This window comes from Corvus hawaiiensis, chromosome 2, assembly GCF_020740725.1.
Source record: "Corvus hawaiiensis isolate bCorHaw1 chromosome 2, bCorHaw1.pri.cur, whole genome shotgun sequence".
NCBI lineage: Eukaryota > Metazoa > Chordata > Aves > Passeriformes > Corvidae > Corvus > Corvus hawaiiensis.
The window spans coordinates 90,880,751-90,904,836 of NC_063214.1; the positions used below are offsets into that span (position 1 = coordinate 90,880,751).

The 24,086-nt window shown below is 40.9% G+C and overlaps 1 protein-coding gene across 1 annotated transcript in view; it reads left to right on the forward strand.

The window, feature by feature from the left end:
• ATP10A (ATPase phospholipid transporting 10A (putative)) overlaps positions 1 to 24,086 on the forward strand; it is a 114,327-nt gene that overhangs the window by 31,455 nt on the left and 58,786 nt on the right. Inside the window, exon 2 of the mRNA XM_048325031.1 lies at positions 11,981 to 12,185. Within this exon, the coding sequence (XP_048180988.1) occupies positions 11,981 to 12,185 (205 nt within the window). The remainder of the gene's footprint in view (positions 1 to 11,980; positions 12,186 to 24,086) is intronic.

Below are 24,086 nucleotides of genomic sequence, written 5' to 3' on the forward strand. Positions count from 1 at the left end.
TCTCTAGGCATACTTGTTTTGACTCAAACCTTCAAAGATTCATGTCACTGCATATGATTTGCATGGAGTTTGGTCTTCTAATTCTTCTTTGATGGAAGTGAGGAACATTTTTATATTCTGTGAATTTCTGTAAGATGGCCTTATGTAAGGCTGAATTCAAATTGCGTTAGGACCTAGAGCATAGCCAGTTGAGGCTTACACACACCCAGATTTCAATCTAATGCAGGATCCAACCCAGTCTGTGTACTCAAGCAGGACTATTGGGAAGTGCTCCCGGGACCCAGTTTAGATGTGACTTTATTGGTCTTCATTAAGAAAGTATTTTTGGGAAATACCTTCTTACTATTTTATACCAGAATTTTAGAGATTTTCAGATTTTAAAATTTTGTTTTGAGAACAATATGCTAATTTAAACATGTCTTAGTCTAAGATACAGCCTGAGGCTGTTTGCTTTTCCTTGCATTTGTATTCTTTTCTTGTTGGGGCAAGCAGTGATGCAGAAATGTAAAGACAGGCTGTATAACCTATGAGAGCAGCTGAACACAGAAAAATTGGCCAGATACAGCCTAAGATAAGTCAGTATGTTTAAAACTCCAACTGTGCTTCTCGGATCAGCCTTCAGTACAAGTCCTATTCTCTGCCATCTCCATGGACAAATTAGGATTCTTCTGAGTTGTAGTGCCTCCTACTACTCCTTCCCTCTTGTGAATGTACTGATGCTGGAGATAGATGTTTCTGCTTCAGATCAGGGGGTCACAGTGTTCATGCGTCAGACAAGGGATGCATCATAGAATCATTTATGTTGGAAAAGACCTTTAAGATAGTTGAGTCCAACTGTAACACTGCCAAGTCCACCACTAAACCATGTTCCCAAGTGCCACATCTGCATGTCTTAAATACCTCCAGGGATGGTGATTCTACACTTCCCTGAGCAGCCTGTTCCATCACTTAACCACCCTTTCAGTGAAGCAATTTTATTGAACAGCCAACCTAAGCCTGGCACAGCTTGAGGCCATTTCCTCTTGTCCTGTCTCTGGCTGCCTGGGAGGACAACCCCCACCTGGCTACAACCTCCTTTCAGGTGGTTGTAGATAGCAATTAGGTCCCCCGAGCGTTTTTTTCTTGAGATTAAACACCCCCAGCTCTCTCAGTCTCCCCTCATCCTGCTTGTGCTCTAGACCCTTCACCAGCTCCACTGCTCTTCTGTGGACACACTCCAGCACCTCAGTGTCTTTCTTCTCCTCACAGTGACTTCATAGAGCTAGATTTAAAATGTCAGGCAGCTCTTGGGCTACCAGTGCAAGCACTGGTGAGAGCACTGCAGGAACCTGCTGCTCTTCCGTGTTTGGTTCAGTTAGCGTGATAGAGATGTCTCTTCTGAGAAGTCTCATGGCTCTTGTGTGTAAGAAACTATATGGAAAAATAGCAACAAAGAAGAGATAATAATAGTAAATAATATTTTTAAAAAGCTTTAAAAGAAAGATCTTTATGTTCATATTTCAGGTCCTTAGCCATCTATCCTGTTCCTCCAGATTAGGAACAGACTTCTGAGAACTCAGTTGCCACAGAATTGCTGCCTTCCTTTCTGCTGAGCCAAAACTGGTTAGGGGGACATAAGTATGATGGGGCAAGAGCAGTGGCTCACAAGTGAAGTCTTACCTCACCCCCCTTTGGGAATTCGTCTCGAGGCTTAGGACACCAGTCATACTAATGGCAGAGCTCTAAAGCAGTGTGCAGCATCTGATCAACAAAAGTTTGCCAGATGCTATTGTGATACACATTTTGGCTGACTTCTGACTGTTCTGGGGCCTCTTCCATTTGCAAGTTGGCATTCAAGGTAAGGTCAACGTTTGCCTACAAATCCTGCCAAACCTTTCCTCCATCACCATTAGAAGCATGCAGAAGTGTCCCCGTTTGCTTTGCCTGCTAGCCAGTAGGCATCCACAACTGCCAGGTTAAATTCCCACCTTTGTTGTACCTGCCTGGGAGTGTTTGGTGCAGGCATCTAACTGAACGGATGTAGAGAAAGACCACGATTTTATGCAGGATAGTACCTTAAATCTCCCTTTTTACACCGTGGTGTCAACATAAGTTTGCCTGAGTGTGCCTGAGTTCGAGGTTTTCCTGTTCATTCAGTCTCCATTGAATGTACATCCTCATCAGACAGACAAAAGGAATTCCTTAGTAACTTTGCAGTTAAATATAATTCATACAAATTGAGAAACAAGTGCACCAATACATGCTTCTAATAGCCTTCAAAATCGGTAACCTACATATTACAGTCTCGCACCTTTCTGCTGAGTCTCACCGCATAGCAGAAAGAACTGTTCTGCAAATATATAGTAGCATCCAGATTTTTCTTCTGCAAGATTCTTCCAATAACATTACAGCCCAGAGTTTTTCTCTCTTTCTCTCTCACTTTTTTTTTTTAAAATCAATACGAGTTCTTTAAGCGGTTTAATTTTGTGTGGCACTGTAATAGCAAAGTCTAGTGTATGGGCTAAAGCTAATTTCTGGAATTGCAGCCAGAAGAAACTTAAAGGCAACAATATGCAAAACATAACCTCAGTTGTTCTGAATGTATGCATTGCACCCTGGAACCCTCTGAGATCTCAGCTGGTACTCAGTATCTTTCCTGCCCTCAACCTGTACTTTAGATTGTCCAGAGGAAAACATGAGAACATCCAAATGAGATGGATGTCATGGATGGATGTTGCCCAGACAAGAACAGAACTGGAAGGAAAATTTAGAACTTAATAGTTTTAGGAGGACCTGAAGAAGGTTGAACACTTATATTCGGTCTGAGATGTTGGTTTTGCCTATTAAATGTGAAAATGATGAATTCTTAATGTTCTTGTTAACATTAAATAGCAAAGCTGTATTAACTTCTAGAGTGCTTTATTGCAGTGATTAGGTAAAATGTGGCCTTTAGAGTTTTAAAGGAGATGTATGGTACAGTTAGATACAGAAAAATAGTCTCCCCATCTGAGTATCAGTGGACAACTCCATCAGGATTGTGAATGTAATTAGCAGTGAATACCTTTCCTGATAGAAGTTCTTTCCATTTTTATATGTTTTAAGAACTGGAATAATTTTTTCAAATAAAAACAATTGCACTTCTTAAGGAGTGCCTGTCTTTAGAAACTCTTTACAAATGGCTTTTTGTGTTTACATAGTGAGTATATTAAAGCTTTTTCATGTCCTGGGTCAAGTTGTCCTCAGATCAAATGAGGCAGATGTGCAGAACAAGAGGAATGAGAACGCATAAAATTTCCATTGAAATGTCTGAATCTGTTAAAGAATGGGATTTTCCTCAGTAACTGTGCAGAGCCGTGCTTAATTTATCTTTTAATATACCTTTAAAATATGAAGAGCTGCCTTGGAATGGTCAGCTGATTGCACTACCTTAAATGTAGTGGGAGAGCACCAAAAGGAGGATTGAGTCCACCAGATTTGTTTATCTAGCTCACACCTGAATTTTAGGCACTCAGACACTATTCCTAAGTCTCCTCACACCATTAATTATTGATTTAGAGAACAAGGACCCTGGAAAGCTCCTACGTGGAGCTCATGTCTTACCAAAATTTGTAACCTAAATTCTCCCTAGGAAGAGTTCCTGCTTTTTCTTTAACTGTTTAGGCAGCAGGCACAGATTCATGAGGTTTGTGTCATTAGGTATCTACTGTTTCAGTGGGTTCCCTTCAGCAGGGCATGATTTCTTCTTCTATGTTTTCAAAGCACCGAGCTCCGCTGAATCTTTTTGCAGTGGCTTGGAGCAGCACTTTAATGGAAATATTCAATGTTAATATCTGGGATGGTTCTGAAAATCAGATGAGAACCTTACCTGGCTGTGAGACAGGTCCTATCTAGGCTGTTCTTCCACTTCCACCTCCTTGTATGATACCATTTAGAAAGTCTCAGCACTAACCATTCACGATCTGTCCTGCTATATATAAAGCAGCTGATATTCTTCTCTCCCAATATATCTGTTTACTGGAAGAGTGATAGGGCTTTTTTAGCATATTTGGCAGCAAACATAAGAGGTTGAGAATCATACCACTTTCAGGAACCCTAATACTAGACGCCTCTTGGAACAGTCTTGTATTGAAATCAAGTTCTAGAAGACAGATTTTTCTTCCTTCAGTTTGTATGAAGTTCCATTACATGTTCTGTTTTTATGTTTCATGTTGTTATCGCAACAACAAGTTTCTTGGCTGAAAAATCATTTATTCCGAGTAGTAAATGTTTCATTACAGTTAACAATAGTGATGTTTCTTTCAACGTGAGGTATAATGGAGATAACACTGCCAAGAAAAGTTAAATTACTGCTTCCACATTATAAGCCTGAATTGCTGAGGTTTCCTGGGTACCTTTTCATAGCAAGTTTCACTAATAGCAGAAAAATTAGCAGTTTTCAGAAAGTATGAATTTGATAAAAGACACCTTTATGCCTCATCATTGCTATATACACAGATTTGCTTCTAGGAAATGTAACAGACATTTGCACATGCTAATCCTCTAAAAAAGAAAAAAGGATATTTGAAGTCCATTAAAATAATGCCCTTAAAATAATGTGAAGATTATGGAGTCTATTTAGAAACTTGAGTGATGGAGAAATTTCTTCCTCTTCAGTGTTTCTCAAAAACACACTCTGCTAATCTGTTTCGTCTGATTAACATCAGATTCAGAGTCTCTTCATGATTTATTTTCATAAAAACAGATGTTATCATTTGTGGTGAATGGAGACATATTCTGGGCATTATGTAACCTCCTTTGGCATTAACTTATGCTTCATGTTTTTCCTTCATTTTGCCACAACATTGTAATTGTACCCAAATGGTTCTCAACATGTTTCCATAGATACTTGACATGTTCAGACTTTGTGGAATGTATGCCATGGTCTCACAGATAGCTCTTGTTTTTAAACTCTGAGTTCTGCTACACCCATAGTTTTCAAATCATAATCAATACTGGTTATAAGAGTTTTGTTCACATATTTCAGTGCTGTCCCCCAGCTCTTCTTTTGTAGCCTGTGATAAATTTTGCAACATCTCTGCTTTCCACTGAAGTTTGCATAGAGTGCTATGGGCTCCCTTAGTGGGAACCCTCTCCACACCTGCAGGTGTTGGGAGAGGTGGGGGACTGAAGGTGGAGGCTCCAGAGCAGGCAAGAGAAAGAACAGATGATTTGGGAAAACAGTATGAGCATGAAGGACCTATGGAGAAACAGCTATGATGTTAAAAAGATAAAGATAGTCTGGCCTGATGTGACACTTCTGTGTTTGCATTAGTTTGAGGTTCTCCATCAGAAGTTGCTGCTCTGCTTGGGCCCTGCTAATTAGCTCCAAGTTTTTTTATTTAGTTCCTAACCAGAAGACTTGTCACAGCACTTGTAGGCAATTGATTGGAACGTATTTTAAGTCACTGGGAGCAGAGATGTACCTGAATCATTCTTTTGTGCTACTCCAATCTATTTCTACCTCCTGATATGAAAAGGAAGGACCTGGCTGACATCAAGAACAGATACAAAGTATGCTTTGTACATGTACAACAGCTCTTTGACTGTCTTTTGTAGAGAGCTTTTCCTCTTCCACAGACTTAACTTCTTGCTGTTTCTTTAAAATCCTACTGGTTCAATGGCCAACCTCAGCTGGCAGGGAAGGCAAAGGAGTCAGATTTCTTTTGAAGTAAAGAAGATTGTTACTTCAAAAGCAGGTCCGCGGATGGGCTTGGACTGGGAAAAGACATTTTATCTGGATGTTTTGAGAGGCTTGAAAACCTCTGGGTTGCAGCTGCAATGTATGTAAGAAGGGGTATGCTCTGTAAGCCAGGTCAAACAGGCTGAACACCCCAAAAAGTACAAGAGAACATCTTCCAGTCTTCTGGCACACGTATTTTACAAGCCCTGCTGAGATGAATGTAGGAGCCTATGCTGGGACTAAGCTAGGGCAGCGCTACATAGAAGCACGGGTGCCCCAGCCACTGGATCTGATGAAGCAAATCTGCATCAGCCATTCCCACTCATTAACTGTAATATTTTTCAGTGGAGAAGTACAGGAAGTAAGAACTTATTACCTGGTAGTCCCCATCCTCTCAATCTAATGTATAAAATTTCTAGTATGCAGACCTTACACAAGTGGAACAGATTACAGCTCTATGGCCTTCATACTTCTTTGCCAAGTATTGCTTATGATAATTTCCCCAAACTTAAAAAAAAAGAAATTATAGAGAAAAGGCAAGATATGTTTTATCTTAAGTTATTATTATATACATATATATAGAAGTTATCTTAAGTAATTTTTACTAATTCCTTATTATGCCCAAATAGTTAAAATACACTCAAAAGAAGTAAACAATTTATTTTGTAATTTCTAAATGGAGACAGTTTGAAAATCTTCAGCCTTTTGCAGATATCAAGTGGTGTCTACATGTCCAGAAAGCAAAATTATGGGCATGATCGTTATCATCTCATGTTGCAAAGGAGACCAGAAGAAGAAAAAGCATAATTAATATGAAAAGGAAATGTCATTTATGAGTTTCTGTGTTTCTAAATTAGAAACTGACATTAAAAAAAAAAATCATCAATAGTTTTTGTTTGTTCAGTTTTTGCTGAACCAAGTAGCAGTTTTGCTGCTAATCAAAGTCAGTCTCAAATTTGGCACTCACCTGCAGGCTGTTCTGCCTCAAAACAAAGCATTGGCCAAATATATGCAATAGGTAGACTAATGCAAATTTTTAATAGGAAAGAAAGTATTTTTCTCTGTGTTCATACACTTGAGAGGATGTTTCAGATTCTTCTGTGTATATTCAAGAGCAGATATGCCAGGATAATGGCACTTTATCCTTGCAGTTTGACTCCTGCCAGGGCCACATCTGCTGTTGGCTAACAAAAGTGTTGATGTCAATGCAGCTGTACCAGCTGACTTTTCAGCTATTCATCTTTAGATTTCTGTAGTGTTTACCTGTAACAATATGCTCAGAAAAGTGAAAGCACTGGAAAGTTCTACTTCCAATTGTGGCAGAGACGAGCATGAAGATTTAACCCACGTGACTGTTTAAATCACAGCTGACAGATACATTCTTTGCATGCAAGCGTATTGATAAAGATTAGGTTGTGTGCAGGAGGATGCACTTTTTAAATATTTGAGCTCAACATAACACATTATAATACCTGAGCATAGCTGTCTGAAATTAATAGTTCATCATTGTGATTTAAATGGAGAATAGCAACAATATCTATTCCTTCTGCTGAATGGCATTAGTTCCTGGTAGCATATTGATTTGTAGGACTTAGATCTAACTCTCCCAAGATTGAAAGATTTAGTATCTCTGACTTCTTCCTATGGTTCATCATGGTTTGCAGCATTTGTTTCTTGTAGTATTAGCCTTAGGTGTATTGTAGGTAATAAAATGTATCTTCAGGCTCATGATAAATGAGGGCAGGTAGAACTAGAGTTGTGGGGTGTCAGCTTCTGGGCTTAATATCCATGTCAGAGTTTCCAGTGACCATTTCAGGGGACTGGACTCACTGAGATGCTGCCTCCCATTCCTTTGTTCCTGACAGAATTCTTTGAGCCTTTCAACAAAATATTCCGAGAGGTTTGCTGATGTTTACTTAAACTTGCCAAAAGCTTTTGTTAAAAGTCCCTTGCAAACAGTGCCTGCAGCTGCCACAAGTGAGTGGTTTAGGCCACTTCAGGAGTCACAATCAAAGGTATTACCAAAAGCAGGTTTTAATATAAATTTGTGAAAGCATGACGTAACAGAGTTTGATGGCAAGGTTCACTCTATTACTACAGAGATGAAGCATAGAGGGAAAGTAGAATTATAATCAATTTTGCATGATTTACACAAGAGCCAGGGTAAGGGTAAGGGTGCAAGGGGTAAGAGAGATTTCCCCATTGAGTCATGAGTTATGGAGTGGACCCCCTGCTTTCTAAACTTCTAATGGAACCTAAGTGCAGCTCAATCCAAAACTTCATCTCAGACTTTGTCCACGGGATATCTAAAAGATTTAATAGGGAAATCCTGATGTTGAGTCACAAGATTCTTGCTTTCTAAACTCCTGAGGCAGCCTAGGTGTGGCTGAGTCCAGTCTTAGCCTCAGACCTGGGCAGCGGTTTATGTCTGAAGGATTTAGCAGCACTCAATAATTGACTAATTTAATATTTACAAAGTGATTCAATAGGATTAACCTTAATCAAAATAGTAACTCAGTTATCTGTAGGGTGTGTGTGCGTGTGTGTGTATATTTATATATATGCACAAAGGTACTTGTTAAAGTTCCACTTTGTTTCACTGGAGTGTCAGTGAATTACTCACACTGAATGTCTTAGCATTTCTCAGTGGGAGAGGCTTGAGTGTCACGGGCTGGGGGATGTTGGCCCAGGCTGACTCACCAGCTTTTGGTGACAGTCTTCCCAGTACTGTAGCATGACAGTCTGCAAGCTCTGAGCAGCATCCCACTCTGAGGGACACACTGGTACAGCCTGCTGTGGTCTGGTAGAACTCAAAGGGCCTCACTTAGGACCACTGTTTATAGGGTCACAAGATGATTGGCTTTTTTTTCATTAGTCTATTTCCATCCTGACTATAACCCAAGTTGATAATTACTGAAATTATCCCAAAGCCCAGTTTCACTGGGGTTATGATTCAGGTGGGTAATGTTCCAAGGCTATATGGGGATGACCAGTTATTTCTTGTTCCCCTCCTTTGGTCAGGCAGCAGGTGTCCCTGATATGAACAGTGCCGCTCCACCTTAGCCATGCAAGAGTTCCTGGTGTGGTCAAGGAACATTTCAGCACCCAACTCATTACACAAAGGCCTAACAAGGATTATTGAAATTGTAGAGCAGGCTTGAGGAAGTAGAGCAGAGCCCAGGAGGGGTAGGGAATGCACCACCACAGAGCCCTGTACTGTGACTGCAGTATTGCCATTGTTTTGGGCTCCTTCTCTTACAGAAAGTCTGGCATTTCTAACTCTCTATATTATATAATTTTACTGGCACAATATAACAGCAAGAATAAACATTTACTAGGTAATATAAAACTTGGACAACAAAGTTCAGTCTCTGCAGAATCAAAGGAAAAATCTTAACCTTATCAATGGGGTCACTTGGTGTGTGTGTAGTGGCTGCAGGTTATGATGGCTGTCCAAGGTGAGCTAACCTGCATGTTCAGAGGACTAGGCTGAACATGTTAAAGGAAAGCTTCATAGGGCCTGATGTATTCATGGTCCAGATAGTCTCCAAACCACCCAGTGAAGACGGTATCATGCCATACTCTGCAGAGAATGCTTGCAGTGACCACTCACTGGCTGCAGTGAGACAAGTCTCAGTTCAGAGCTCTGCTAGAGGACACAGAGCAACCCGGTCTGAAGAGGATTAGGAAGTAATTTTCCATGAAGACAGTAATTTTCCATCCACTATTGACCCTTGTTAGCAAAGAGCTGATCAAGTGGAATACGGGGCCAAATTGTTCCCGTGTGCCTAATGAAGGGGGCTGTGCCCTGGGGCCCTGGTGCATGTCCAAGAGGTCTTACATTCATAGATTTATTGAATCATAGAATGGTTTGGCTTGGTAGGGACCTTTAAAGATCACTTAGTCCAATACTCCTGCCAGGGGCAGGGACACCCTTCACTGTATCAGGTTGCTCAAAGCCCCATTTTGAACACTTCCAGGGATGGGTCATAGACTGCTTCACTGGGCACTAGCCTCACCATATGAAATTTCTCCCTTACGTTTCATCTACATCTATCCTTTTTCAGTTTAAAACCATTACCCCTTGTCCTGTGGCTGTAGGCACTGGTAATAACTGTCTTTTTTACAAGTCCCTTTTATATGTTGAAATACCACAAAAAGGTCTCCCTGAAACCTTCTCTTTTCCAGGCTGAACAACTTCATTTATTCAAGCCATTTGGCCTTGTGTTCACTTGTGTTCCTTGTGTTGCTTGATATCCACCCTTCCTGCCACAGTGTACATAGCTGTGGCAGTTGCTAAGCATGTGAGAGATGAGGAAATGCTAAAATAGCAATGCTTTTCAAACAATAGAAATTAAATAAAAAATAGTAGTGCTTATAGCATAGTATGGGACTACTTTCTATTTTTATCATGATCATGCTTTTGTACTGCTGCTCCTTGTACATTTATACATCACCCAGTTTCACAGTTAAATTAAAAAGGATGAAGAACAACAGACACATGTAAAGGGATTCAGAGTTACAGATTGCAGAGCTAACAAACACTTCAGATCTGCAGTGCAGTAATTTTTACTGTATTATGGCACACTGGGTTTCAAAGCAATTCATACTCATTAGCAGAGAAAATTAAATGTTTGTTTCAGCGTGATTATGAAGAAAAGGAGTAATTTCAGCACCTAGTAAGTGTATTACCTGCCTTTGTTAGATTATCATGTTTTACACTTGGTTTGTACTAATCCTTTTCAGGTTTTATCAAAATAGAAATCACAGCCATAATTTTCATTCTTTCCCTTATAAACTGGATGTTATGAAAAGACAATGAAGAAATTCTGGGGTATAAAACCTGATCTGATACATCCTTGTTAAGCTACCTGACCCTTTATCGTTCAGGATTTTGGCTAAATACATGAATAAATGCCAATTAAGTTAGTAATTCCTCTAACACCAGTGAAGGCATGACTGTCAGTAACTCCGAAGTAACAATGTTGTCAGGACTTCCCTGTTTCCACGTGGTTACAAATCTATTCACGTTACTGCTGAAAGTGATGTACTTTAAAATAATGTACTTTAAAAAACATAAAACAGCTGTCACCACCTCTCCCCACCCCTCATCAGAATCCCATTCTGCCAGTTAAAGTGCTGTCCCAGGAGACAGTCTCTGGTGACAGTGCCAGCATTGACAATCATCTTGGTCCTCACACAGCAAAAGGCCTTCTAATGGCTTAGAAAAGTGTCAGAATATTAGCTTCCCATTTTCAGGAGGTATTTTACCAAGTCAATATTGGGGCTGTTTTGAAATTTATTTCTTTCAAAATCACAACAAAATAAATCACTTTCCACAAATGCCAAGAAAGCACGTGAGTCTGTGCCTGCTGTAAAACTAAAATCTGAAATTTTAGCTAAAATTAATTAAGCAGTCATGTTCGTTTTCCCTCTTACTCTCAAGAAAAATTTAAAAAATAGAAAAGTAGCAAACTAGCATGACCTTTAAAACTAGAGAGGTTTAGTGCTTGTACTCCAAAATGAAAGGTTCAGGGTAACTAAGCAGGAATTAGCTATGTAACACACAGCACTCTGGCTAGAATGGAAATAGAGTAGGAATACTTAAAAGAAATTAGAGTGTGCTTTCCCAGTAGAGCAGCTAGGACTGCATTTTACCACACAACATGTCCTTGTAGTTCTAGGTTTAGTGATAGATAGTGGAAATTCCTCTCAGTTAGGGATCCTTGTTCAGATATGACGTGCAGCAGTATACAGAGTTTGTCCCTGTTGGAAAAAGAGAACAAGGGGAGCCTATCTGAGGGTGCATCAGAGGGTGGCACATGAGGGAGAACATTCAGGAGCCATTCCAAGCAGGTGTCCTGTGCCCAGACCTGTTCTCATTTCCTCTCTTGCCCTAAAAGTGACTCCTTTTCACACAGTATGGGCATTGGCCCTCTCCCCTTCATAGGGTCATATGGGTGACAGAGCATGGAGGGAGAGAAAGGAGAATGTGTGAAGCTTCTGTTTACCCTGCTTAGTCAAGTCTGACATCAACATGATTTTTCTCTGGATCTTAAAAGAGGGTCTTGGTAACTCAGACCTGGTTCTGAGTCACTGGGAAATGGCCTCTTGGCATTCTGCATTGACTTTTCCTAGAGTAAATTGAGAGTTCCTGAGGACTTTTGAAAGGCACTCCTATAACAGGTATTCCTGTTACAAATCAAACCAGATTTATCAGAAGGGTCTCAGTCTGTGCAATTTTTAAATTTAAAAGTCTTGTAAATGTCTTTTTTTTTTCAGAAATGAGAAGAAATACATAAGCAGATACTGGAAAGAAGTGAAAGTCGGAGACTTTGTGCAGCTTCGCTGTAATGAAATTATACCTGCTGACATATTGCTGCTCTCCTCAAGTGATCCTGATGGGCTGTGCCATATAGAAACAGCTAACCTGGATGGTGAAACTAACTTAAAACAAAGACAGGTGGTGAGGAAGTTCTTAGAGCTGGTAAGTCTCCATTCCTAGCTCTCATTTAGGATAAGAATTTCTTTTGAGTAAGTAGCTGGTTACCAATACAGTCCACACCAGCTAAATCTGCTTGATCTAATAGCGCTAATGAACTACTGTTATGGTTGTCATTAAAATGCTAGCACTTGCCGACAACTGATCTCATCATAGTATCAGAAGTTTTACCATCATTTTTCCTTGAATCTGAGTAGGAATTACTTGGGGCAATTGTGTGTGGTTGGAAAATGCTGGAGAATTTAATAGCTTCTATTGTAGCTTGAGTCTTGAAAACACATTTTAACTGCCCAAGGAGAAGATACTTAAATATAAACATGTACTTTTCCTGCCTACAAACCAGATCAGTTTCAATTAAGAATCTGCCTCAAATGTTGCAGAATATCCCCTCCAGCAGCTGGAGCATTAAAGCTTGTAAGATTTAAAGGGACAGCACACATTCGTTCTGGAGGTATCTGTGCTCAAAAACTCTTTTACTGCTCTCACACTGTGCTTATCTCTCCCCAACAGCACTATTTTGAAACAAAACATAATCCAGATCAGTTACTGTCAGCAGAATTAGAGGAAATTACCTGAAGTTTTACTTGCTTTAATGATCTTATTGAAATAGTATTTATTTGTATGCCCTCCTCTCCCATCCCTCTTGCCAGCTAACTCCAGTTTCCTGTATTTGTCAGGGAAAAAAAATTATTTTTTAGAACTGAGCTACATCAGTTCTCCTAGTAGCACTTCTAATTTGAGGGATTTTGCAAACAATGGGAGCTGTTGCTATTACCACTGTCATCAAAGGTAACTAACTACAGAAGCCTGTGGTTATACTGAGATAGATCAGCATTAATGAAGTTATTATCCAACCAACAGGATAAAAGTCAATGTGCCTTCCAAATAATTCTTCATGGTAGGTAGACTCTCTCTCTAAATAGCCTGTAAAAACATGAGATTAGGACTAGTTTAATGATCAATGATCTTCACACAGAATTTAGACATGACATGGCAGCTACCACCTTGTTAAGAAGCTTGATCAGCTACAGGCCAAATGTTTCAAAAACTCTTACTGTTTCAAAGTTAATTGAATTTCTGCTCAAACCTCCCATCCTGTTCCTGCTGAGAGGAAATCTCTCCCAGTGGTTAGAGCTTCGGGGAGGTGCTCAGATGATGTATCACAGTTTTCTGCCAACACAGACTCCTCGCATGACTTCAGGTACATTATGTAGGACAAAAACTGTAGATTTCATTTAGGTAACTGAATACAGGCATGGTTTTGCCTTTGTGGGTGCAGTTATAAGCTAAGGGCACATTCCATCTCTGTCTCAAAGGGAAGGCACCAGGTCCTCCACTCATCCACAGCAGATGGTCAGATTTCTGCAATCCAGGACCACTGGACACACATCAGTAGGTGTTGGTAAACATGGTGAAAGGAATTGTTGTGTCCAACTACAAATTGTCAAAAGACTAGTTTTCAAGACCCTTGTTACCCAAAGGAGTCCCTTATACTGTCTTGGGATCCCCAGCTCCCTGGCAGCAGAGTAGTGATTCTGCATTCCTGGAAGCTGTCAGGCTGAGAGGACACCTGCCAAGCCTACAGACTGCCCTGCTTCTGTGAGCTGTGGCACCTAGATGTGTGCCTGAGCCATCACTTGTGGAGTCACTTCTGTGTCTTCAACCAGCAATCACATGCATGCATTAACACAGCAGGAAAACCAGCAGGAGTACCCCAGCAACATTGTTTGGCATACTCAGTGAGGTTTAAATTGCTGATCCAAACTAGGCAGCTGAAAACCAGCTCTGGGGTTTGTACAGTTTGGCAAGACCTGTAACGTTTAGACTGTTGTGTGGAAGTGACTGGCATTTCCTCCTCAAACAGGTTAAAGGTTATCAAAGACTGAGTTGGGCCCCACTGAGGAAGAAGGCTGAGGAAACAGTTCCTGCCTAGGGAAGCATAGTGCCAAGCACATTTCAGTATATATGGCATGGCTAGCTCAGCATACCCTGCTTTACTGAGGAAATTAGTTATCATGTAGATACTTGCAGTCAGCTTTGTAGACACCTAGCACACTTTGGACTTCCAGCCCATCCTCCTTCTCTGTCTTAGTTCTTTGTATTATAAGATGAATATGAAACTTTTCTATCTCAGAAGCGTGCTCAGAAAAATGTGGATAAATATTTTTTAAAAATAAATTTCAGATCACAAGGTGCCAAGCTACAATAGCAGTGAGGTCCCTAGTAAATTTTCAGGGGTCAAACTGAGGTCAGTGACAAAAAGCTCATTCATTCCAATGAAAACAGGGCTGGTTCTCAAGGACTCAAGTATTGAAAGAGAACTTGTAAGAAAACCACATGTGATTACCTCCCCTCTCTTAAAATAGCTGAGAAAGCAGGAAATATCCAAGCCTGGGTTCCTACATCATCTGAGTTGTAGACGAAGTGCACACTTGCAAGTATGAAGTCTTCAGCAGCTGCAGCATCACAGAACCTCTCTGTAATAGCACCCCATAAGTTATCCAGAAGAATACTTGCCATCCTCATTAAAATCCTGGCCAAAAACTCTCTAAGCATACTGTTAGTTCATGCAGCAGCATTAGCTTTCACACTCCATACTAGTAGGAATAGGCTCTTACTGATTTTTGAAGGTATTGCCTTGCTGAGAGACACTCAGCAGTGGGATAGAGGGAGGTGCTTGGGAAATGCTGGATGAATAGTAAGACCACAGCCAAGTAGCATGGAATAAGAAGGTGTTGCCTGTCTGTTGGACTGGGTATGTCTTAAGTTGTCAGAACTGGAGAGAACTTACTGTCAGATCTCATAAAATCTTTTGGATGACCAAAACTTTCTTGCACCTAGCGCTGACCCTCCTTTTGTTGAACCTCAGAGAAGCGTATTCCCAAATCTCTTACAAGACCTGCATCCCAATCTGTTCATGCATTGGCCGAGAATGCTTTTACATTTTTGTATTAACACTGTGCTCAGCAGAACAAATCTCAGTTATGCTTATAGCTGTTTGGTTCTGTGTCATTCTGCAGCCCTGTTGTTCAAGCAGGAAAACAAACAAATAATTATGTAGTCCTGACCCTCTCTTTCCCACACTGCTAAACACTTTCCCTACCTCCTTTACAGAATGACGTGCCTTGTCATGTGGCTTATCACAGGACAAGAAACAGATTTTTTGGAAGCTTCTTTTCAAAGTATCAGCTGTTAATAGCTGTCTTTGAATAATGTCTCTGTATCAGTATCTCAAGTATTTAAAAGAAACTTTTACAAAGGTTGGCTTGCCTGTGCTTCATATGTGAGCTGATAACTTTGGAGCACATGCCTGTGAAGCAGGTCGATGAAGGACAGCTATTTCTATACCTGTCACTCAGCTGGGCATGGGAATGTAGTGGGGGTGGCAGTACGCACTGTTGTTTTAAGCTACTGTTATGCTTTCTTGATTCTGTTCCTGCCGTGTGCGCGCCCACACAATTTACAGCCCCACAGGTCTGTGCTGAGCTCTCAGAGAGAGCCTGGTTGCCACTGTGGGGTCACTGAAGTGGCGTGTGCACTGGGCAGTCCTCTTGCAGCCACTGCATTTTTTCCGAAGACCAGCAAGGCCAACGCTCTTACGTTGGGTACAACTGTCCTCTGCAAAGGTCGCTGTTCCTCCTGCATCCCCTGAAGGATCTTTGTGGTTTTCTTTTCAGCAGTAACAGTATATAAGGTCCATAGTCTCAGAGAGGAAAAGGCTCCCCCTTCCAAACCTTTGTTCAGAAAAGTAGCATTCTGATACCTTTTTAGCCTGACTCTTGAAGAAGCAATAAGAAATCATAGAAGCTTTCTGTATCCTTGTCTCCAGTGCTTTGCAGGCATTATTTTACTCTGAATATATGCTCAGAAGGCCCAGGATCAGCATTTGTGGGCTTGGATTGTATCTCCCCACTTGTGAATTCCAGGAAACTGTTTTCCTTTGTGTGTAATAGGAGGGGGTAAAAATGACTTTGTCCTGCTATTAGCTGCGTGGAGATGGGTCATGTCAGCTACTAAGAAACAAAGTGGCCATAAATACTGCTTATTTTAGTGCTGCTTTGAATTGTCTGAGTAGTTTATAGTAGACTGGAACATACTGCTTGTTAGCTTTACGTGTTTGTTAATGAATGCCATCTGTCTGACATAAACCTGTACTTTGAGTACGTGATTCTACACCTTATCGATGCACAAGCTGAGTCACTGATATATTCTTCTGGCTTCCATATCTGAAGACACCAGTTTGAATTATACCTTGTTGTTGTAGACTCAAAATAGTCAAGAAAAAAGAAAATCGCTCTCTGAGTAGATGAAAAAAAGAAAGAAAGAAAAAAAGAAACCAGGAGATTTTACAAAGGCCTTGACATTTTTTCCTCCAAGACTTTAAATGCTGTGTTCTTGTTATTCTGCTACTACAGCAACAGGATGTGTTAGAAATGTTTAAAATAGTCAGAAGCATATTTCTGCATGCTATGTCTTTAAAACGAACAGAACAGTGGACTGTCTTCACCCTGAAATAAAGATCAGGTCCATGTGTGCAGCATGACTCACTGGCAAGTGCAGCTAGGAGAAAGCACTGTGCTAAACCCCTCTGTTAGTGGTCTAACAGTGTTAGCTGTGACCAGTAAACATCTCTTGGAAAAATAAAAAAAACAAACCAACTCTTTGTAGGTATTCTACCCATTTCCTTTTAATTTCAAACCCACCCTCGCTGTTGCCGAGTCACAGCAGCCATTTCTGGTGCACTGGATCTAATAGGAGACACAGTAGGCAGGAGGAATCAGTGTGTTTTCTGTGCTACTCTGCAAGCTGCCGTGCCACCACACCCTCCGCAGTTGCTTATGGAATGTTTTCCATCCATCTGAGACGTCATGTCAGCCACTCTCTAAAGAGTGGATAACCAGATACAGCTTGGGCTGCAAGAGCTCAAAACTCCCTTTCAGATTTCATAAACTTGATTTAGGATATTTTGATAGTATGAATCTAGACTCATGAAAAACATTTACATTTCCTTGCTCCACTGTTTTTACTCAGTATGCCTTTTAACAAAATCCACAAAGACTCACTGTGGATTCTGGAGCAGCTTATGGTGTATTAACCACTGCCCCTGTCCTGGATGTTTATGTGGAAAGCTTCAGTTCAGCTGAAAGCTAAGCTAAATGTAGCAGCTGCCATCCCCTGTGAGAAGGTGTGTGTATTCCTGTGGGGGCTGGTGGGGGTAGGAGTTGCATTTTTTTCCTTCTCATTTTCTCCTAAGGGTAGAACTTTGTTCAAAACAAACTTATTACTAGCATGATTAAACAGGTTTAGATAAGCCTTGCAAATTACTTTGTGACTGCTTATTTACTTCGTCTGAAAAGCACATCTGAATTTGGCGTCTGCCTGTTTGGGAGGTTCATTTGCATGCAGACTAGCACCAAAATAACTGATGAATCTGATTTCCTCACAAGTCAGTTTGTGAACCCTTCTGGAATATGTATAAATGCAGAACGTATGCTTACTGCAGGCATATTTTTTTTATCAGTCCCAGCCTGGAAGTTGGGCTAAACTGACAGATCCAGCTTTCATTCCAGCCCTTCCTGGTCCAGGAAATATATTGAGTACAGCTGGACTTAGAGAAACAGTCCCACAGCTCCCTGTTCCAAGCATTAAGCCATTTATACCATTTCTTTTTCTTCTGTGAGTCCCAGGCAGAAGCTGGCCCAGAAGGGAAGGTTGTTTTCTAGAAGGGCTACACTGTAAGCCTGACTTGGTGGCTCCAGGCTCCTCTGTGTATGAGGTACTTTGGCAAGGGCAGCTCATGCTAATTGCATGTAAACAACTCACAGGGCAGCCTTGGTATCTCAGTGTAGATGTTGCTTTTGCATTCAGTTTTTACTCAAAAAAAAAACGAAAACAAAAAAACTCACAGGGAAAATAAAGCAGTTTTCACGTTGGTTTAGCCTAAACTTGAGCTAAGATTTCTTGTGCAGCAATCTGCATTGTATAAACTAGCCCAGTTTGAGAGAACAGCTGAAGTTAAACCAGCTCAACTTCTAGGCAGACTAGTTTTCAACTTACCTGCTGATATGAGCTTCTTATCTCAAAGAGTCTGAATGGGTCTTCTAAAGCAAGACAAGAGAGGTATAGCTATGTTCTCCCTGTTGCTTCTTGTCTTGCTGGGACACTCAGGAGATCATCCACCTGCAATTAGTAGGAATAGTACACTGTTATAATCAAGTAGATGGGAATTAATCAGTATACTCAGAGTTGTTTGACTCAGTCTTGTTTTGACTGTGAGTACTTTAATAGGATAGAATCAGGCCAGAATAACAGCAAATGCCTCTCTAGCATCTTTTGAGGTTATCCCTTGTGCCTTTCTCTTTTTCAGTATTTTGAGAAGGTTCAGAAGGTGATACAAATCAGCTTGAAAATTCCAGATATGCACATGTTAAAACATCAGATTAGTGCTCCATCCCACAGGTGTTGCAAAAATTAATTTCCCTAAGGGAAAAGAAAGTTTTTAAAAAGGAACCAAGCAAGCAAAAGTAAAGAATGGTTTTCGCTATGCACTACCAGAATATTAAATTAAAACCTATTGTTTTTTAGTTTTACAGTTTAGCTGAAGATTGTAGAGAAAAAAGTCTTGTAAAAAAGACTTGTGTTTGTCAGTGCAAAATGCAAGCACGTCACACTCTGAGAAGGACTTTTGTCTGAGGTAATGCCTTGAACATTCAGTAGGTTTCTTTGATAGGGGTGAATCATTACAAAAATCTCTACACCTATATTGTTGTGTCTTTTTTTGGATAGTATCTTGTTCAGAGATGACTTGTGTGGAAACTGTGGACATGTCTAGTTAAAGAGGAAGCAGCTAAAGTCTCTCTAACAGAGAAACAAACATACAAGAGATGCGTGCAGAGCGACCTGGTGCAGAGAATGACCCAAGTCAGTGCTGTGGCAAACTCTGTCTGAGCTGAGCGTGCTAAAGGAAGGCTGAGAACCAATTTTTCACTCCACACCTAACCACGGCATTTAGTCAGCAGTCTCGCTCTGGGAGGCATGGGGAAATAAAAAGCTCAAGAATGATGGTTCACTTCCTCCTTGGTCAGCTTTGGGCACGGTTATAATCTCCTTCTAGTTTCCATTGCACAGGTGTTCAGGCCACAAGTTTGAGTTTTGAGAGAGCTTCATTAGAGAGACAAAGAATTTGAATAACTGTAAGAGAAAATTTTGGGTATAGTAATCTAAGCAGTAGCAGGGAGGGGGAGAGCAGAGGAAGAGTCCAGTTCAGAAGAGTCCTGAATACTTGACTTTTGCCATTGGCATTGGTTGTTTGGTTTTGTGTTTAAATATAGGTTAACAGGGTTAAATTGATGAATCTGAGTGTCATGGCTGTGAAGAGCCTCTCATCCCTAGGGTAATCCTTCCAGCACTGGTGGAACAGTGGTAAATCTATCTAAGGAAATGTATTATTCCCGTGCTTGTGCTGCATCAGACCTCTGGAGAGGCAGGACATTTCATTCTCTGTATCAATAACCCAGGATTTCTCCATTTTGCTGTTTCTCTGAAAAAGTTTTAGAAAAGAAAAGAGCATTTCAGGTCCATAGAGAAAATAAAACGCTATACTGCTTTCCTGTTATAGAAAAGTAAACATTTACATTTAAAGCAAGTTAAGAAGAGATTTTCCTTTTTTTTTTGGTCTTGACTTTTCTGATCTAGCCTAATTCAATTTTACTGAACAAATGTTTATTTCTAGAACTGTTTATTCCTTAGCCATTCATTGGCCTGAGAACAGGAAATACCTGGAATATATGTTCTTGGAAATGACATTTTGTAATATAACACTGAGAACTTACGATTTTAGGGCCAGGATTTTTGAGCTGGAAACACGTCATATTACACTGGTCTCTGAAACCACAACCCCAGATGGCAGTATCAGTGGTTAGGAAAGGATGGAAAGACCTTCTTTTCCAGAGCAGAAGGGTTCACAGTATTAAGCCACATGTAACCCCAACTATATTGGTATGGTCTCACTTTCCTCTGAAAGTACTGAGGTTGAGAAGGGGTCTGCTTTTCTGCCAGAAAAGGCAGAGGGACAGCATGGGAACTCCTGTATTTATTTCAGCATCAAGGATGTGAGCTCTCATCCCACTTCTCTTCTCTCCACCTGCTGCTACTCTCCAAGTCTTTCACACAGTTTAGTTGTGGTAAGCCATGGCAGTCATTAGAAATTTGCATTAAAATGTTACTTACATGGGAAGTAGCTGGCTGTATGTCTCAAAACTGCTATTTCAATGAAATCATGAACATTTCTATTCATTGGTTATACTTGGGTTCATACTTTCAAGCTCTGCTATGACTTTCTGATGGTCAGATACTTTCCATTACATGTGTGGGCTCATGAGAGACAGAGCTGTGGCTGTCCTATAGGTATGTGACTGGACAAGATACTGTTCTCCACACAGCACTATAATGCTTACACTTCTATGTGGTGTTGAATTAAAAACATCAGTAGTGCCTGGAGATTTATAGGCAGCAGTGCTAATACCCTAATTCAGCTTTCTTAATGCTACAGAAAATGGACTGGTTTACATCAAAGCAGGGAACACAGCCTTTTGGCTTTCAAGAGAATTTGATTAACGTGCACCATGGTTCAAAAATGCTTATAAGTTGTCCTAAGCATTTTCCCTTCCTCTAATTAACTTTTTCAAGCTTGTTTACTTACTATATTTTCGGTATGACTTGATCTAATGCCAGATTGAAAACTATACCCGAAATGGCCTCATACAGCTGTGGCCTGTATGGCTGAGATCATGGGGATCTAGCTTACAGACTGCTGCAGTGTAATAGGAGGGGGTAAAAATGACTTTGTCCTGCTATTAGCTGCGTGGAGATGGGTCATGTCAGCTACTAAGAAACAAAAAGCAGTGGACTATCTCCTGGTGCTTCATAGGAAGTTGTTTCGGTGATCTTTAAGTTAGATAACTGATAATGACATGGAAGGAAAATGAAACAAATTATCTCCTTAATTGATGTTCTTCCAGTTGGTCTTTGGTCTGACACTTGTTCTCATTGGTTGCACTTCAACATCTCACATTTTTTGAATGCTTGTAATAATGAATATATGCATAAGAATCATATAATCATGGAGTAATTTGGGTTATAAGGGAACCTTTAAAGACCATTTAATACAACACTCCTGCCAAAGGCAGGGACATCTTTCATTAGATCAGTGTTCTCAAAGCCCTGTTCAACTTGAGTCTGAACACTTCTGGGGTATCCACAGCTTCTCTAGGCAACCTGTTGCAGTGTCTAACCATCCTTTTAGTAAAAAATGTATACTTTTGTCTAATCTAAATCTACTCTCAGTTTAAAAATGTTGCCGCTTGTCCTGTCGCTGCAAGCTTTGGTAAAAAGTCTCTCTTGGTCTTTCTTACAAGCTGCTTTTATATATTGAAAGGTCTCAATGAGATCTCCCTGGAGCCTTCTCCAGGCTCAACCCCCAACCCTCTTGACCTTTCTTCATAGGAGAAGTGTTCCAGCCCTTGGATCCTTTTTGTGGCACTCCTCTGAAACCCGTCTTACATGTCTTACTTATACCAGAGCTGGACACAGCACTCCAGGTGGGGTCTCATGAGAGCGAGGTAGAGGGGAAGAATCACCTCCTTCACCCTGCTGACCACACTTTTTTGATGCAACCCAGGATACAGCTGGCTTTCTGGGTTGCCAGAACACAGTTCCAGCTCATGTCTAATTTTTCATCCATTGGTATCCCCAGTGCTACTCCCCACAGCTGCTGTCAATCCAGTCTTTATTGTTATTCGTAATTGCCCCAACCCACATGCAGGACCTTGCACATGGCCTTGTTGAACTTCATGAGGTTTGTACAGACCCACCTCACAATCCTGTTGAGGTCTCTCTGGATGGCATCCCTTCCCTCCCGCATGTCAAACACACCACACAGTTTGGTGTCATCTGCAAACTTCTGAGAGTGCATTCAATCCCACTGTCTGTGTCACTGATTAATACTGCTGGTCCCAAGTACAAACCCTTGGGGGTCACCATTCATTACTGGTGTCCACCTGGACATCAAACCATTGACTATAACTCTTTGGATATGGCCATCCAGCCAATTCCTTAGCCATCTAACAGACGAGATCAAAGCAGAAGACTGTATCAAAGCAGAAGTCCAAGTGGATGACATTTATGCAGAGGGTAAGACAGGTGGTGAGGAAAGCCTGCACAAGAGTAATAGACTCTGCTGTGCTGCTGTGATCTAATTCAACTGGTCATATTCATAGACATGTATGTTGGATGTCCACACTTACCTGAACAAAGCATACAGACTACTGAAGACAAGACTATGCAGGGACTTTGTAACCGTTTTGCTGGCCCAAAGCATAAGGCTGTCCAGAGAGGTAAAAAGGGAAGCAAACCTTGGTCTCTGCCACAACGATGCATTTTCGTTCCCCTCAGCTCTTTTCCTAGTTTTAGAACTGGCAAAGGCCATTGTGAGTTTCTTTCATAAGATTCATGCAATCGGCTGGTGTCTGAAAAATAAAACACCCTTGAATTCCTTGAGAAGGTGTTCTTCATTTTGCTACTGGTAGCTTTAACATGTTAATTGCAAAGGAGCTTGTTCAGTAGAATAGATAGCAGATGCAAATAGACCAGAGGGGAAGCTCCTAACCAAAGTGTTCTGCAGCCATCCCAACTTCCCCCCTGTACTGTGCATACCAACCACAGCCTGCTGGCCTCAGACTGACTGTTAATCTTTGCAGCTGCACCTCCACCCTCTCCACGGGGCTAAGAGGGAAGAACAGAAACAGCAGAGATTAAGCAGAGAAGGTTCACTCTGAATGCCATGTTTGCAGTAGGGCAGGTATGTGATGGTAAATGTTGATAAAAAATATGAATCCAAGTGAAGACAGCATGCCAGTGTCCACCTTGGGGAGATTTTACTTGATTGTAACACCTTCTCACACTGGAGATGCTCATGAGCATCATGATGCATCGTGCTCAAGGACTGACAAAACTGTGACAGTGCTGATATAAATGCTGGCCTGTAGTATTTGGAATAAAAGGTGTCCTTTCATTAGGACTGGTTCTTTCCCTCTGTGCTCCCCTGAAGTTGCCAGTGGCTGGAATCTCTCAGTTCCTTAGGCAACTGCTGAATGTTACAGGTTTCCCTCACATCCTAGAGACCTTTCTTAAACATGATACTTTGTAAGGTAAAGCTGCTTTTATCCAGATTCCCTGTCTTCAGGCTGAGGTAGGGTCATCAAGCTTTGATGTGTTTAACTGCATCCTGACACTACAGCAGTGTTGCTGTTGTACCGAGGACGGCTAGAAGAACGACACAGGTTTCAAGTTCAGGAGAAAATGGGCAATTTAATTAATTATAAATCTTATTATATGCCTTAGGTCGCAAGAGTGGCATGACATTATTGGTCCCTTGATCAACCACTCCCAGAATGATTGGCTAAGACTCCACAACATCCATTTTAAAACAACCTTCCAATGTACCATAACAAAAACTGGAAAACAAGTTAGTAGGTGTTAGATAAAGTCTTGGTTTACAAAAACCTCAAACTGTTTTCAGCTAGCTTGCATGAGAAAGGAGAACTTCACAGAATGCTGCAGAAACCTGGAAAATTCCTCTGCATCTAGGTTTTTAGTATCCCCACAGCAGCTACTGTTAGGTTTTACCATTCACAAGAAAACCCCTGCATTAGCAACCACTCTCTCCTGTCAGGACTTGGATGTTTTGGGTTTTATTTGTAGAATGATGCAAGAGCAGTGTTTGGCATTTCTCTCTTCTGAATGAAGGGTCTTAGTCCTTCCCATTGCCATTTCTTCTGTCAGAACTTCATCCCACAAGAAGTCAGACTGTCCAGGAGTCTGGACTAG